At 36.7% G+C, this 18609-nt stretch overlaps 1 protein-coding gene across 1 annotated transcript in view; it reads right to left on the bottom strand.

Moving 5' to 3' along the window:
* The window catches only part of LOC127626658 (myosin-16-like), a 71778-nt gene that overhangs the window by 14813 nt on the left and 38356 nt on the right, over positions 1–18609 (bottom strand). Inside the window, exons 8-12 of the mRNA XM_052102638.1 lie at positions 13050–13106; positions 4812–4898; positions 1729–1974; positions 1112–1229; positions 755–882 (exon numbers count right to left, since the gene is read on the bottom strand). Of these exons, the coding sequence (XP_051958598.1) occupies positions 755–882; positions 1112–1229; positions 1729–1974; positions 4812–4898; positions 13050–13106 (636 nt within the window). The remainder of the gene's footprint in view (positions 1–754; positions 883–1111; positions 1230–1728; positions 1975–4811; positions 4899–13049; positions 13107–18609) is intronic.

Genomic DNA, 18609 nt, shown 5'->3' with positions numbered 1-18609 from the left:
TTGATTTTAAATGATGCTGCATCCAAGCCACTAGATGTAAGTGTAAGTCTAAGATGACACAAAGACAAAAGTTACTGAGTGCACCTTTAATATTAAGAATACATTTATTTTAAATACATTATTTTATAAAGGCTACTGTATACTTTAACATTAGTAACTTAATCTGTTTTAATAAAAATCAACCTCTGGAAGTTTGAAGTGCACATAGCTGAATAAACACCAACAAATACTAATACTAACTATTGGTAACACTGTACAATAAGGTTGTATTCATTAGCATTAGTCATCTACATTAGTCAACATGACCTACAATTAAACTTTGCCCCATATAAATTATTCCTTTGCCCCCCCAAGCGCAAGTGAAGCAAACGATCAAACTGTATCACGATAACCCTATCACAATGCGTATGAGTGGATGATATGTGTCAACAGAAGACACACCCACAACACCCGCGCAAGTACACGTGCAAGAACACACACAGTAATACACCACCAACCCCCTATATACTAATACATATATTTATTTTATTTTTTTAAATGAACAGTAACAAAGATTAATAAATGCTGTGAAAACATATTTTTCATGGTTAGTACATGATACTTCATTCATTTACTAATGTTAACAAATACAACATTATTGTAAAGCGTTACCCAACTATTACATCCACAACCTCTTTTAGTGATCTCTGTTCAGCTCAGATCTGGTTCAAAATGAATATACTGTTGATATAAATCAGACTATTTAGCCACACACCTTGACCTCTTCATCAAACTGTTTCTTGAGTTCCTCATGTTGGGCCATCAGTAGAGTTTTTGATCGGCTCAGGTGACTGCCCTTGCTGTCCGACTCTTCCATCTGCCTCGTGAGCTCATTATTTTCAGCTGCAGAACCAAATTCAAACCATTTTTAAATACATTTTACTCTAGGCTGGATAAATCCAACTACAATATCTCAAGCAAACCAGCATAAAGACCCATAATTGCCCATAAAATAATAATTGGAATTTCTAGTCCATGTCTGTTTGCTTTGGGGGCATCTATATGAATAATACCTTTTGTAAGTAAGAGTAACAAGTATTAGTGTGAGAGGTGTCCGCTTCATTTGTCTCACCTGTGAGTCTGTTCTTTGCTACAGTGACCTCATTTAGAATTTTCTGCAGGTCTTCATTCCTGAAGTTGGCCTCAGAGAGTAAGTCCTCTAGTTTCTTCAACTGCGTGTCAGTAGATGCCTGATGTTACACATGACATGATCATACAATGTGACATTAGCTTTGATCAGTGGCCCTGCAGTTCATCTGTGCTGCCTGCATATGTCACACAACCCTAATGATAGTGCTGAGATTACAATAAACAGAACAAGCAGAACATCCTACTTCCATGATTCATGGAGGTTCCAGGTATGAGGTCTCCATGGTAGTAATTTATTTCCTTGGCATAGAGCAAATAAGCAAACTGGATTAAAAATAGTTCTGTATTAACTCCCAACCTCCCAACCATACCAGCAATTTAGGCTGGTTTAAGCTGTTTTTTCTGCAAGTAGATGTGACAAAGAACAAAATGTTCATTTGTTATAAGAATATTTCAAGGGAAGTCCCAATAAAAGTACTTTACATTTTTATTTCCATCCTCAAAGCAGGTTTTTACAGGAATTCAGCATCAGGAGTGCCATCTTACTGTCCACAATACAATAACTCTCCTAAGGGATTTAATAAGTTCGGCATAACAGACCTTGGCTTTCTGCAGGGTGTCGAGCGAAGCTGCCAGGTCATCCACCTCTAGCCTGAGGCTCTGCTTCTCTTTCTCCAGTTTTGCTCGAGTTCTCTGCAGGCCCTCACACTGCTCTCCCAGTTCCGTCAGTGCATCACTGTGACGTTTCCTCAGCGCCGCTGTCACCGCTTCTGCTTGGACTGATGACTCCTCCAGCTCTCTCCTGAGCCTCTGCAGCTCTGCCTCACGCTTCTTATTCATCTCCATCTACACAGAGAAAGACAGAGATGACAAACTAAATAAGTCTCTCTCTCACTGTGAACACACTAACAAAAAAGTAACAAAAAGTATAATTGCATTGCCATGTTTTGTGCTATGTACCAGTACAAGGTACCTTCATCTGTTTGATGTTTGAGATTGTTGTACAGTAAACTAAAGACTGTGAGTAAACAAAAATGTCCTTAAAATCCAACACTGAAATGTATTAATATTACTATAAACTTTATATGCTTGAAATATGCAAAATCCTTAACTTGACTGAATAGGAAAATGGACCATTTTGGTTCCTAAATTTCACTTCAATATTGATGGTTTCATGCTCCCAGCAGCCAATAATTCACTACATAAAACAAACTGCACAGACCATGTGCATCCTCGCTGAAAATAAACCTTTTAACAGTCTTTTTTTTTTTCTTGTGTAGTTTTGTTAATGGTTATAAAGGACGAAGCACAGACTCACAACATGTCTGTGTTGGCATCTGGTGTCAGTGATGATTAGTATGCTCCAAAATACAGTAGAGTATATACACACTGGTATATAATATCATGTATTACCATCTGACACAATTACTGTGCCATAGTACCGCCAATGTACTTTGCAAAAGAAACAACACTGTCAGAAAAAATGAGAAAAACTATTACAACAGCTTGTTAATAGGGCAGTACCCTTCAAGGTACACACACTGATCCCTATTTACCCCTTAAAAAGGAATAGTTCAACTTTCACCTTTCAGTTCTCTCATCATTTACTCACCCTCATGCCATCCCAGATGTGTATGACTTTCTTTTTCCCCACGTCCACATGTAGTTTGGCTTACACTGTAAAAAATGTCTGTAATTTTAATGGTAAAAGGCTGTAAAAATGCCTTATAAATATATAAATATATATATCATATATTTAAAGATTGTTGTTAAAATTAATATATTTTTTTAGATGTAAAAATATGATTTTCCTATGTAATTAATGGTAAAAAATTATATTATGTTTAACAAGATAGTACACTTACTTTTTATGGTAAATTATTGTTAAAGATACACTATTCTTCTTTCAGCTGGGGTTATCACAGCTGACCATCCGTGATCTGCATATTTGACTTGGCAAAAGGTTTTATACCCAGTGGCTGGGGGACTCACTTTTGCAGGGCAATTTAGAGTCTCCAATTCCCTTAACCTGCATGTTTTTGGACTTGTTGGAGAAACCAGTGCACCAGGAGGAAACACACACAAACATGGGTAGAACGTGTAAACTCCTCACAGAAAGGCCCAGTTGAGCCAGGACTGGAACCCGGGACCTTCTTGCTGTGAGGTGACAGTGCTAACCACTGAGCCAAAGAGCCGCTCTATTGTTAAAAAGGCAGTGATATGGAATAGTTATGTTTGTTTCACATGTGTTACCCGGATGGTGTTTAGTGTTTGTGTGAGTGACACTGAGCGCTGTCTCTACATGTTTACAGGCCATTGATCCAGGAAGAGCCATTATTGATGAACTTCTTCTGTAACACTACGCTGAGTAATAATACATTATACAGTGAAAAGCAGATTTTACAGTTTCAGATGGGTGAATATATCAAGTTTATTATTTAATAATATAAATGACGGTAATGCACCATAAAATATACAGGCATCAAAATTACATCCCATAAAGCCTGAAACGTTGTTAGCGCATTTATTACGGTGAATTTCTGGCAACCACCATTGCCAGTGTTTTACAGTGTAGATATATGCAATGCATACTTTAAATTCATTTAAACTGACTGATATCAGTTCAGAAGACTCTGGGCTGTCAGTAAAGGGTTAAACTTTTGACGTAGTGAGTCATATGACAAAACAATGTGGTACCGACCACAACTGAGAACGGCAAACAAAACCACATCTGATAAGAAACCAAATTATGTTTTGAAACATGTTTGATTCTAAAGATTAGAGTCTTTAGTTTCATCCGATATGCTGCTAAACACAATGTACACTAATGTGTACTTTAGCAAATTTTTTGTTTTTTTTTGTTCTATATTAACTCACATTGAGAATCAATGGGGTTATCCAAAAGCTGAAAAATTGCTTTCAGAGGCTTTATACGGAGTTAGGATGAAAATAATGTGCATTTTGAACTGTTCTGAGACCAGTGCAGACAGACAGCACACTGGGGATTGTGTCATTTACTAAATATGAGCAAAGGATCATCCTACAGCTCTACTAGGCAGCTAAGTGCATTCAATCCAAACTTCCACTAAAAAGTTCAGTTTTAGGCTGCAGATGACGTTTGGACCACTCAACATAATTAATAATTATTTTAACATGGTTGGCAGTGATTGGATGATGGTGGCTATTACTTTGAATCTGAATTAATTATGCTCATTTATGATATAATGTCTGAAACATCTCAAAAATATGAATAACCAACACTCCTGGAAACATAATAAACAATTTGATGAAAAAAAATTCTAAAGATAGAAAAAAAAACTTTCTATAGCTTGGTATTATTTAAACTTAGTACCGCTGTCCACATATGTTGGAATACATTTTTAGGAAAACTATTTGCTTTTTCTATCTTTATAAAACATTTTTTGCATGTTACTTAGGTGGTACTAGTTATAAATCCAAAATGAAATTGCACACAACAGTCATGCTCGAGTCTCAGGAGGTTAAGGTATTTTATGTACCATTAAGGGTCAGATAAGATCCAAATACATTTCTGATTGACATGTAGAGGATACAGTGAGTGTACCTTTGAGGGTACTAACCCATTGGCAAGCTGTTGTTCTCCTAAATATAACATTTTTGCCATTTTTTTCTGATTATGAATGATAGAGAGTGCATTTGTGTACCTGAGAGGCTGTGGCTCCCCCTGCTTCCTCCAGTCTGTCAGTCAGGTCATCCAGTTCACGGGTCATTTCAGCTCGCTGCTTCTCCACCTATAAAAGGCAATAAACTTGACTTTGTGGTACATTTACTTCCAAACATGCCACAAAATATTTTTTGTTGCCATGTAACACTAGCTGTCAAGTCAATACTTATTTAACTATAGATAGTTTGATTCTAAATCTAAATACAAAACTGTTGGAGGAAAACTGTTCCATTATAAATTGAGTTGAAAAAGAGATTATCCATTTGCAGGTCAGGGCTTGAGTATGTGTGTACAGTTAAAGTGGAGTTGGTGACAGATGTGATTACAACCAACCATAACAGTCTAGGTTGATGGGTTAAATTAGTTACATTAGGAGCATTAGCTTTTCCTCTTTTAAGTACAGAGGAAATTATGTGGATGGATAGCTTGTTATCATAGACCTATGTACAAATAGCCCCTCTATAGTGTTTACAAATATTATGATCAGCTTAGTATAATTAGATTTTATTTCATGGTTGCAGTTAAAAAAAATACATTTTACATTACAAGTGTACTACAAGTGTATAACTCACTTAAAATTGTAAGTAAGCAAATTATGCTATTTGCACATGTTAAAACCTGACGTTATATTATGGAAGTTAACATTGTAAGACATGATGAGCACCAAGACCCACAATGCCAGCAACTGACTCATTCAACATAAACCAACAATACAATTTTAACTATACACATGAGGACAGTGTTTGCCAACCCAGTTGTTAAAAAAAGAGCAATACATTTCCTCACCGACTTCACTGCTGTCAAACAGATGGTTAGTAAAATAAACAAGAAAAATGTTTGTACTGCTACACACGAAAGCATATCTTGAACGAAAAAAGTTTTTTTTTTTTCCCCTAATTTTACAGCTGGTTGCGATATATTTGCATACTGTGCCATGTCAAATGACTGGAATTAAAATAAACATATTACATAAAAATGGTTCATTAGCTAAAAGGGACACTATTTGTTAAGGTAAAATAGTGAGAGAAGTTATAGGCTAGAACAGTAGCTGGTGCCATGACCCGGATGCTCTTTGGGTTATTGAGTGCACTAAAGTGAAATAAAAACGATTATGCTGGTTTCAGCTAGCCAACTTGGAGCCTAAATGTTGTTCATATCCTACAAGTGATGGACACTGCTAGCATTCACTAGCACAATCCACTGATATTAAAAAGTTTTTAAAGTGATCCACAAGATAATAGGCTGATTAAAAACAACAACAACGAAATGTATGCACATTTGCTCAAATTACAATTAAAGCAGAAGATTAAAGGTCTGTTCACAACCAATGCAAATTTTCACCATGATGATGGTTTAGAATAGGAACAATGGATTCCTATGTAGCTATTTACACCCGGATCGAACATTCGCACAGCGACATTGCAACGTTCAAGGTTTTCCCTCGTTCAGCGATGCAATGCCCTGACCAATAAAATATGAGTTTTGGTTTGTGAAATACTGGACCTGAATTGTAAAGCACCATCACAGCCAATATTAGCTGATGGTACTGTTTGCGGCACTGGTTGGATACTGTGTTTTGCAGGACGCGTGCTGCTGTTTCCCATGTTGAAAATTCAGTGTCGCTGAGAGATGCTGTCTTCACCTCTCGTCTTACATCTCTTTTATTTACATCTTTTACAGTGCTGTGATACTTTGTTGTTTTTTGTAATTACACTTTAAACTACTCTTTTTTTGCCATGAAAATGACCGTTGGTGCTGACATGGCATTACTTTCATGGCATCCATCCATCCATCTGTCATCAAACTATTTTGATGTGGATTTTGTTGTATATGAGCCAAACTCATCTGTCACAGAACAGATTTATTTTTATTTATCTATTTATCCAATTAATCAAAAAAGCCCAAGAGAAATAATCATCATCAGGTTCTTAATCTTATATCTTATTGATATCCCCATCTATTATATTTCCTTCCAAGCCATCCTCCTATTTTTCCTTGATATTATTTCTCTCCACTACATCCTTGCATTTGTGTGCACTCTGATTTGTCCTTGTAATTTGCTTTAAGGCTGGAAGTCTATTGCTGTATTATATTTCTTAAAAAATGAAGGTAGTATACCAATAATAAGACTGTGAGGACCCTGTGAGAAGATGAGGTTTTTAAGGTTAATGCTCTTTCATGTCACATTTGTTTTTTTATGACACTATTGGTTAGGTTTCTATTAAACTGGAGTGGTGGTGGTGTAGTGGGCTACAGCACATAACTGTTAATCAGAAGGTCACTGGTTCGATCCCCATGGCCACCACCATTGTGTCCTTGACCAAGGCAATTAACTCCAGGTTGCTCTGGGGGAATTGTCCCTGTAATAAGTGCACTGTAAGTCGCTTTGAATAAAAGCATCTGCCAAATGCATAAATGTAAATGTAACCTTAAAAACGTCATCTTCTTGGGAGATGGGTCACAGTCATGTCATTTTCATTAGATCTGGCTGAAAAAAAGTTTGAGAACCACTTTGCTAAGCTAAAAATTGGTTAAATTGGTTTAATTGGTTAAAGGAAATTGACCAACATTTTCAATTTCAACTAAAGGGAAACACTAAGTAGATACTAAGTACTACTTAGTAAATCTGTTTGGCCTAATGGCAATATATGTGTCAGGGAGCATGTGTAATTTTGGCTTGCATGTTTGCGTGAGTGGGGCTCAAATTCCTTTGTGAAGACCTCTGGAATATAATGCAGTCAGTTTCTCTAGATGTCTGATGCTATCTGTGAAAGAGATGAGAAAGAACAATGCAATATCTATCTGGAGCTAGGATGTATAAGATCCTCTGGAGGGGGGCAGGCGCAGGGACAGAGAGATAAAGGTATGCATGTCGGTGCTTGACTCACACTCTGCAGTGGATTAGGAAAGACACAGCTCCATCAGGATCTTCATGTATGTAGCCAAGGGGCATGTCACTCTGTAAGCCAATGTTCCTGCACTGGTTTTGTTAGGCATTTTATAGCTTACAGCAACAGAAAGATCACAGTGCTCAATAATGTCACCTTTTAAAAGATATCTCCGGTAGCTTGCAACACAAGTACCTATAAGTGCTGGACTTAAGCCATCATGACATCAAAGGATGTGCTTCGCAAAGACTTTAAGCCTCTTTATCAGGTACAATGCTTTTATTTTAGGTCATGCACAGGCACCACCTTCCTAGGCAAATAAAAATTTATTAATTGAATGAATAAAAATTAATAACAGGCATACTGTAGTTTTTATGTAAATGAGTCCTAATAAAAAAAAAAAACATAATAGCCTAGGAAATTGAAATGTTGCGTCTGAAAGTTACTGTCCTCTGAAATCAACCACATTCGGCAAAGTTGCTAACAAGTGCCATCCCCCCATCAGACATGTTTACATTAAATTAAATGTGAATTAATTTCCCTCTAGCTCAGCATCAGAGATATTTGAAGCTTTTCCTATGCAGGGTACGAATCGACTCTGCTGGCTTTTTGGGGTTTTCCACTGTGGATAGAACCTGGTACCTGGTACTTTTTTTAGTACCACCTCGGTCGAGGTTCCAAGTGAGCCAAGCCAATACTAAATGTGACATCCAAACCCTGCAGATCCCTGATTGGTTAGAGAGAATCGTCACTACCAGCGACACTGGATTTTCGACACGGGACATCAACCCGCTAGTTTGAAATTTAGCTACAGCGATAGAAATATCATTTGTGCACGCAACTTTCAAATTGTTAAAAGATATGACTGTGTACAAAACCACGGTCAATAAACGAGGTGCAGACGTTCCTCTCGTTAGCGACGAACAAATCGAAAAAGTCTTTCAGGAAGACAGTCAGGTCACAGCTGAGACACGGCTACCACCGGACCTACCAACAGTGTAGTGAAAAGTTAAAAAAGTTAAAGTGGAAGTGGTTTGACCAAGTGGACGCTATCTAGACTGTGAGTAATGGGATGGTGAGTGCCCTGGACTCAGCCACAGCTGGAGTCCACGATGGAGGATGGTACATTTTTTTATGTTAACTCTAAACACTGTTTTAAAGCTTCAGTTTATTTAGTTTACCAGCTACTGGAAAGCTTGCTTCTAAAACAACCAGGCCAATTCATCTGTTATACTTGTTTAAAATCACCATGCAACAACTGCTTTATGCAGCACAATGAGCTAGTAGCTAACAGCCAGAGCCGGCCCAAGGCATAAGCGAACTAAGCGGCTGCTTAGGGCCCCGGTGGCCACCAGGGGGCCCCCAAGAGCACATGAAATGACAGCTTGATATTTTTTTGTGTGTGTGATTAATACAGTCAATGGACAATGGTAATTATACAAAAACGCAATATTAAACGCAATATTATGTTAACGGGCTGCAGGATGCAAGCACATTCAGACAGCAAAAAAGGACATATCCTCTGGTGCAAAGAAAAGGAAAAAGAAGAAAACAGAGGAAGAGATAAACAGCATGATAAAGGTATGTTAAGTAGCTAGGCTGTTAAGAGCTAACATTAGCTGGCTAGTTAGTTAACATAGCCTATGTAGCATATCTTCTTTTTTAGGAAAGTTTGATTAATCATCCGTAAATAGCCTTGACATCTTAATATATTATAGTACAACATATTACTTCGCTAGTTTTAGATGAAAGTTTTTGTCTTCTGTATAAAAATAACTTTCCTGTGTATATATTTTTTTTAATAAAATAAGCTTCTGTTCCATAAACTTTGTACTGATAACAACTTAACATTATTTACATTAGTCTACCATTTTGGGGTCTTTGCTATTATATTCCAATATCATTATGCCTCAATTAGCTAGTTATAGATTAAGAGTTGTTGTTTTAGGTGTACAGATGTCTTGCTGCTGCTGTGTATAATAATTTGTGTTGAGAAAATAACATATTTTGTCAAATATTCTGTCAAATATGTACTTTTATGAAACTTCCCTAGGAGCACTGTTGAAATATTTTGGAGGTGGGGCACAACCAACGTTGGTTGTGCCCCACCTGCCTCAAGTGCCAGTGCTACAGCTGATGATGATTTTTCAACAATTCCAGATCATTAATAAACCATATTAAAACCATGCCTTTGTTTTTAACATACAGTTGCATTACCTTCTAATATGACATCAAACATGCCTAGCTTTTATTATTATTATTTTCATCTTTCATCAGGTCCATCCTCTGCAGGCGAGGAGCACTTCCCAACACGTACATCCACTGATCCTGCTGTTACTTCCATGTCTGTATCAACCTCAGCGGATGTGGCAAGTTAATAGCACAGCAGCTTTTGTATTTGCTCAGTTACTGTAGAATATCCTGAGATACATTTTTCTAATTATAATTATTAATGTAATTTCCTTATAGGTCCTTCTACTTCTGTGGTCATTGGGATCGATGTCACATCTGCCCCCTTAGCAAATTCCAGCCTACACCATGGATCAGCAGCTCCTTCAGTTGACCCAGCTGAGTGGTCATCTATCCTGTCTGACTCAGAAAGGACTGATCTGGTAAGCAGAGTGCCACTGCCTATATAGGAAAACTTCACATTCCCTGAAAAACCTGATGGCCGAAGCTTCCACTACACCTACAGAAAATAAATTAATGGGGAAATAATGTAAGTGGAGCTGCTCACATATTCAAAAATAAATGATGCAGTCTACAGCTTCTGCTGCAAATTGTTCTCTAGGAAGTCCACAAAACTGGTAACAGAGGGATAACAAGATTGGGTAAATATAGGTGTGCTACTGTTACAATTAAAACCATAGAAGGGTAAAATTGGAATGTTGTAAGCAACACAGCTACAACTAATACAATTGATAAGGGGTGTGTTAGATTTATAGTGTGCGATTAATCAAGCATTGACAATATTCAATCATACTGGCGGCACCGAGGGGCCCCCAAATCAAAAACGGCTTAGGGCCCCATAAAGGCTTGGGCCGGCCCTGCTAACAGCTAGCAGTCGTGTTATTGTTTATTGTTTTGTGTTGCGTTTAAGATGATGTCACGGCCATATCATACCAGATGGCCTTCACCTGATTATTGCATAATCACATCATTGAGACAGCATGTGAAAATAAACAATGCTATCAGCAAGAATAATTTATTATTAGAGATTTCCCCAATCCCCTGTATCCATAAGACTGCTGTCATATTGTGACATCCTGCTTAACTGCAGTTTTTTATAGGAATTTGGTGTCTCTGAGGGACAGTTTGACTGACATGAGGAGGCTCTGATAAGCGTTGCCCCCTCTGCTGATTTGAAACACCCTGGCTGTATTATTTCAGGTGCAGATGATTTGGGCTTAACCGGAGGAGTAGTCGCTGCTCCCTCTTCCTATACCCCCACAGGGTGTCTGCTTCTGCGCTTTCTGCCCCTTAGAGCTAACACAACCCAAACCACTGCCAGACTCATTCCACACAGCCCCTCACATGATCTGCCTTCCACCTGATACCTGATACCCTTCAGGTCTGTTCAGGATTAGGAGTGTTTGCTACACAGCCATATTACCATATCAGACCAGATGGCTGTCATCAGTCACAATTAATTCATTTTCATTGTGAGGTCAAGAATTTAATACTATGATACATGTCATATCCCACTCAAATTATTGTGCATGAATGGCAGTATATGGGAGGATATTTAGAAACTGTCTCTTGCCATGTAAAGTAGCTAAATACAGTCAAACTACCCTTTTGAAATAGTAGTAAGCTACACTACAAGACACATGCAAAAAAAGTAGTTAACTTCATTAAAGAAATTCAATGCATTTTTGCTATAAAAATAAGCCCTAAAATGCAATGCATGGAATCAAATGTATTAATCTTTGTTTTTTATCAGTTCCTTTACAAGAACCATGCAATCTAATAAATTTAATAGAATGAATCTTATAATCATTTGCTTGACTCGCTGCAGGCGCAACAAAGTTAAGACAGAGATGTAGCATTTTACCACACTGCTACATGTTGGAAATAACTTGTTCCTTGAAAAGCTACTCTACTTTGAAGACAGCTTGACCACTGTCATGTAATTGATGAATTGAATTGCATTAAAAGCACCACTAATTTTTGGTAGTTAGTTACTAACTCACAGAATATGCGTAGATGAGAGATGCTGAAGGTTGAAATTAGCCTCTAATTGTTTGCAGGTACATTCAGGTACTTTTAAAAATGCCACAAATACCTCATCCATCAAAAAGTCCTAGATAAGATAATGGGTGACATTCTGTTTGGAAATTATCTTTGGAAAAAGATCTGAGCTTGTGCATTTAGGAGATGCTGGGCTAAAAACAAACAAACAAAAAAGTCAAATTAAAGGAGTAGTTCAACCAAAAATTAAAATTCTCTCATCATTTACTCACCCTCATGCAATCCCAGATGTGTTTGACTTTCTTTCTTCTCCAGAACACAAATGAAGATTTTTAGAAGAATGTCTCAGCTCTGTTGGTTCATACAATGCAAGTGAACGGGTGCCAACATCTTGATATTCCAAAAAGTACATAAAGGCAGCATAAAAGTAATCCATATGACTCCAGTGGTTAAATCCATGTCTTCAGAAGTGATATGAAACACACAATATATACGTAAATTTTTGTAGAAATTCTTCTCCCTAATTAGTATGGGTGCATACATGAAGAATGTAAATCACCAAAAACATAAAAATAATGTGAAAGTGAAAGTTAAAGTGGAGATTGACTGAGCAGGAGGACAATTTATGGTAAAGATTGATTAAAATATACATCTGCTTCTCCCCCACACCTATCAAATCGCTTCTGAAGATATAGATTTAACCACTGGTGTCACATGGATTACTTTTAATGCTGACCTATGTGATTTTTGGAGCATAAACATTTTGGCACCCATTGTCATTGTATGGACCAAAAGAGCTGAGAAATTATTTTAAAAATGTGTTCTGCTGAAGAAAGAACGTCATACACATTTGGGTGAATTATTCCTTTAAGGGCCATTCAAAATCACAGGATTGTGATTAAAAAGATAGTTAACCCAAAAATGAAAATACTGTCATCATTTATTTCCTCAGTGGAACACAAAAGAGATGTTAGTAGAACTTTAGCCTCATTTACCATTCACTCTTATTGTATGGAAAGAAGAAAAAAGATGTAGTCAAAATGAATAGTGAACATGGAACTAGGTTGATTAAATGATGAAGGAATTTTCATTTTTGATTGAACTATCCCTTTAAGTTGAGCTGGCATTCTGTGTTGTACCTTAGCCCGTAAGCCTCTCTCGGCCTCCAATTCTTCCTCCAGTTCCTCAATACGGACCTGTGGAATGAGACACAGATCAGCGTTACACTGGTCATTCACAAAACGTTTTTTTTATCATTTTTTTATTCATAAAATTGTAATGATTTTATTTCACTTTGAGAAGTTTTTCACACCTGTGGTGTTCCAGGTCTAAAGTGATCGGCTGTTGGAGATGAATGGATTAGACTACAAAATACAGAAATATTAAGTGTTCAGGACCATCCCAGTCCTTTAGAAGGGCACACATGTGGATGTGTGTTTGCAACAAAAAAAAAAACTCCTTTTGACTTTCTTTCCACAGTATATAAAATGTCCAAATCTAAGAAAAGGTCTCCAATCAGGGTGGCTGTATAATCACACAGTGTGTAACCACAGAGGAAGACTGAACAGCCAACTAGATGGGACATGCAGGAATTTTGTGAAAATATCACAAAGCAAATATTCTGGGTCAAGTCTTTAAACTTCACTTTTCCATGTACAAACAACAAGCACCAAGTGTTCCAATTTAATCATTTGTCACTGTCTAGTTTTTAACATGATAAAATCACAAAGAACTTGAATACTCTCTATACTCTCTATATCTGTAAATAGCAGTAATGATGCTCCTATATTGACAGAAATGTATGAATGTTAGTGCGAAAACCATGATGTATGTCTTGTGGCACACCATACTGCATCTTTTTGAGATATCTTCATGTCTGCGGCAGGAAGTTTGTCTGAACAGTATAGCTGAAGGCCATCCCATAACATACATGCTGACATGCTTAGATCAACTACTGTAATTCAGCACCACACACACACACACACACACACACACACACACACACACACACACCCAAAGGCCTGAATGACTCATTCCCATTTCAAAATTGCTGAATTGTAAAACTAAGTAACAATTAATGACAATGATAAAATTATATTTTGTGCAAGCAAGGACAAGCATAAATTTGAGGGATGCAAAGCATAACATATCCAACATGAATATGCAAAACCCCAAACTATGACAAATGAAAGAAAGCCAAGGAAGAAGAGTACTCACATGCCAGCGAAGGACTTCAGCAGAGAGCACAGCCATGACCAAGCAGCAGTCACACAGAGACAGACTGAGACACACACATGCAAACACAAGCTCACCTCGGCAGGCTGCAAGAAAATCCACACCCCATTTACACTAACCGAACAAATCTCCTAGCTCTCCACACACACGCAAACATAATCCAAAAACTTCTATTGTTTTCATATAGAGCTATAATTGCTGCAGATTAAGCCTAACCCAACACCCTAACACTATCACTAAAAGAAAAAAAAAATCAGTATTTGCTTGGTTTATTACATTATTTTTCAAATTAAGACATCCTCATATGTCTTCAAATGGGGGATATAGCTCACTTTTGGGGACAATTCTCCCTCCAACTCTACTGTACATGCAGTGCAAACACACACACACGTTGGTCTACCTATCATTATGAGGAATTTCCATAGACATAATGATTTTTATACCGTACAAACTCTAAATTCTATCCCCTAAACCTAACCCTCACAAAATCTGCATTTTTACATTTACAATAAAACATCGTTTAATATGTTTTTTTAAGCTATTTAAATTATGGAGACACTAGAAATGTCCTCATAAACCACATTTATAACATAATACCCTTGTAATTACCAGTGTGTAACCTAAAAAATTGTCCTCGTAAACCGCATAAACACATACCCACACACACACACACACACACACACACACACACACACAAGAAAGCTGCTTAGCACATTTAAAAACTAACATATAAAACGAAGTTAAAGCATTCTTAACTAACAACATAGTTATCATAATTTATCAGCAGGTGCTTGGAAGATTGATTGTACGCAATTATGCTCTCAAATATCATTACATTCAAATATATTATCCTGCCATGGCATAGTTATTAGCTGTTAAGTTCATTCCAACTCTCAAATTTGTATAATTACACATTCTTATACCTTTAATCTTTAGCAATTTTTCTGATGCCTTAACCAACATGGATTACTATAAATTAACAGAACGTTCAAGATGGCCAGCTGTGTCCAAGAGATACTACACAGCAGGCTACAAACCCCACACTGCTCATGGAGCAACGCCCAAACCATCAGATTACAAACACATCTGGCAGAGGAACAGCTTAGTCCCGAGTCAGCATCAAACACTGTTCATTCACTCAGTACCATCAATCTTAACTCACTATGACCTCATTAACTCATTGTACCTACTGACCCCTGAAACTCATTCCTCACTGCCTTTGAATTCAGGCATATGGTGTACAGAAACTAAACTTTCATAACCTGAAAGGTTTACCCTCATTATACTGTATCTTTCTTTACCGTTAGAGCAATCATGTGTACTACTTTTTAATTATGTAATGGCAGCAGGTAATCGATTCATGTTATCACAGCATGATTTGAGAATGTTCCAAAAAGAATCTTGTGGGCTTCAATGGAAACAATGAAAGCAGACCTTTGTATGAAGTTAATATGGTCAATGTCACAAATTAGTTTATTTGATTAGTGACCTAGAAAAGCACAGTTTCCTAATTTTGCATCCTAAATGTTCTTTTATTTGAAGAATTAATAGGTATTTACTGTATATTTAGGTCACTTGTGATGTCCTCAAAGGAACGTATGTGTCCTTAAAGGGATAGTTCAGCCAAAAATGAAAATCCTTTAATCATTTACTGACCCTCATTACTCACTCATGCCATCCCAGATGTGTTTGACTGTCTTATTCTAAACAAAAATTATTTTTAGAATATCTCAGGTCTGTAGGTCCTCACAATTCAAGTGGACAGTGCCCAGATCATTGAAACAGCAAAAAGCACAAAAATGCAGCTTAAAAATGTTCCATATGACTCCAGTGGTTAAGTCCATATTTTCCGAAGTGATATGATCTATTCTCACTTGAACACACAAGCCAACGTGGCCCAACTTTCCTCATGAATGCTGAACGGACGCCTATCGTATGCCATAAGAAGACTTGGAATATGACGAAGTCAAACTACTTTTATGATACTTTTGGGTATGAAATTTAGTCACTATCCACTTCCATTGTATTCAAAAGACTACAATATTAATTAAAAAATATCCTTTTGTGTTCTGCATAAGAAAGAAAGTCATATGGGTTTTAAACTACATGTGGGTGAGAAAATAATGACAGAAATTTTATTTTAGGGTGAATTATTCTTTAAACAATAAATCATTAGAAAGAAAATTCACCTGAGTTGACCCATTAAAATAACCCTCTATTTAGGGCTCTTCAGCAGGCATGTCAAATTTGTCTTTGTCTCCACCTGCATTGTAATTAATGGCCAGATAGAGCCATAAAGCAAGCTTTGTGTGATACAGTGAATGCCCTGGCTAAAAGTGAAAACATGTCCACCCTCACCAACACACGGATCGTCTTTCAACATCGTTATTGCAGGCAAGCCCAGGAGACAAAGATTGCCTGTGTTCTCTAAACAAGCTTTAAGATTATGCAGTGGAGTCCTCTGAGAACCCTTGTGTCAGAGGGGTACTATATACGGTCAGCCCAGAAACTCTCTCTCTGTCTCTTGTCTTGTCTGTCTCATGTAGTCTTTTATTGTTATGGAAGGCACAGCAAAAGATAAGGGAAAGGAACATATATCAGCATGAGTCAGTTCAACATGGTTCACATTAATTTATATTGAATTAATCTCCATGGTTCTGAGAATAAATAAAATGTCTAAAATCGAACAAGTGATAGCCTACTTCATTTGCAAATCAGCATGGCATTAATAACAGATTACAGCTCTTGTAATTTTGACTCAAAAGTCCCTTATAAGGGGCACTCAGTAATTTTCAGATAAAATTATATAAAAAAAAAAAAAAACAATTGTAGCCTATATATTAACTATTCTGGAGAACATTCATGTTGTACTGCAGTGGAGTACAATATTATTATCTTAATAAGAGTAGAATAGTATTTTTTGAAAAATGATTTTAAAATGATTGTACATATTCATGAACACTGCCATTATAAGATCACATGACCAGCGGACTCACTTTATCTCAATAATCCCTTGTAATGAAACACTTTCAGTTGCGGAATAAATGAATCATGGCTGACTGCGAATATAGCACATTTTCAGTAATTGAGAACTTCTGTTTTTACACGATGTTGCAACTATGCTGCTAGATGTCAGTGAAACATTGGCACATATTTTACTGAGTGCACCTTAAAGGCAAGTCAGTTTACTCAGTGGTCATCTTGGCAATGCCCCAGGCAGTTTTTGCTTCTTTCTATACAATAGGCTGCAAGTACAGCTCCTACCAACATGAATGAGACAAGAATGAAATCTAAAAAACATTTTGAATGAATGAAATCTGTTTGTCAAGATTACATTTCAATACCATATTTCAAGTCAGCAATGAAATCTGAGAACAATGATATATATATATATATATATATATATATATATATATATATATATATATATATATATATATATATATTAATATTATTATTATATTATTATTATTTTGCTTCTTTTGCTTTTTTGTACTAATTTTACATTTTGCACTAACAAATGTGCATTCTAGAGAAACTCCCACTCCCAAGCAAAGATGCTTTAGTTTGTTAGCCAGCTTTCTGAAGATAATGTAATTTTGGTCAAATTCATCCTATTTTCTCAGTGAAAAAATAGCCGTCCTCCCTATTTCGTGGTAGCTTGTGCAATAGAGTCATTCACTATAGAAACCTTAATCTCCTCTGCTTGAACAGTATGTCCTCTCCAATGTGGAAACTCCGGTAAGAGGTAAGCACCTTGAGTTTGTGTAATTTATCAGTCTGTTGTGTCTCTCAGCTGTGATGAGCCTTAATGCTGAAGTTGTTAGCTTAAAGCCGTTTAAAGCTATTTCCTAGCTTTAGTATTGCAGTAGTAATACGAGCAATCATGTAGTGCTGCTGATGAATAAAAACCCTGACTGAGGCTGACTGACTTCACATCACCTGGCTTATATTACACACAAAAAAAAATATTTTTCCGCCACCTGCTGTATAACATATGTAATGTCAAAAAATTCAATGTAAAGAGACACATATAGCTCTTAATGCATATGCACTGCTCTTACACTTTAGTTTAAAATAGCACGAACACAAGCAGAGTGACACACAAAGTGAAGTGTTTGAGTGCTGATGGTGTGAGACCAAAAGTATTCATGGAACATCTCTCGTCCAATCATATTTGAGGACCAGAACTAACTATATATATATATATATATATATATATATATATATATATATATATATATATATATATATACAGTATATATTAAAAGGGTGATTGGCTCTTTTAACTGAAAAACAGGACTTCCATTCTTACAGTTGCCATATAGTGTGCCATTTTTCTAAGAGTGGTCTCCTTCTCCTAATACTATCTGTGGCATGATATCCCTCAACTACAATGCTGAACTTATCATTTTGTTATACTATTGCTTTGCCAAAGTACAGCTTAATTAAAAAGGGAAAATA

Source organism: Xyrauchen texanus, chromosome 33 (assembly GCF_025860055.1).
Source record: "Xyrauchen texanus isolate HMW12.3.18 chromosome 33, RBS_HiC_50CHRs, whole genome shotgun sequence".
In the NCBI taxonomy this organism is placed as follows: Eukaryota; Metazoa; Chordata; class Actinopteri; order Cypriniformes; family Catostomidae; genus Xyrauchen; species Xyrauchen texanus.
The sequence above is the reverse complement of the archived record's forward strand: the minus strand, read 5'-3'. Positions and strand labels throughout refer to the sequence as shown.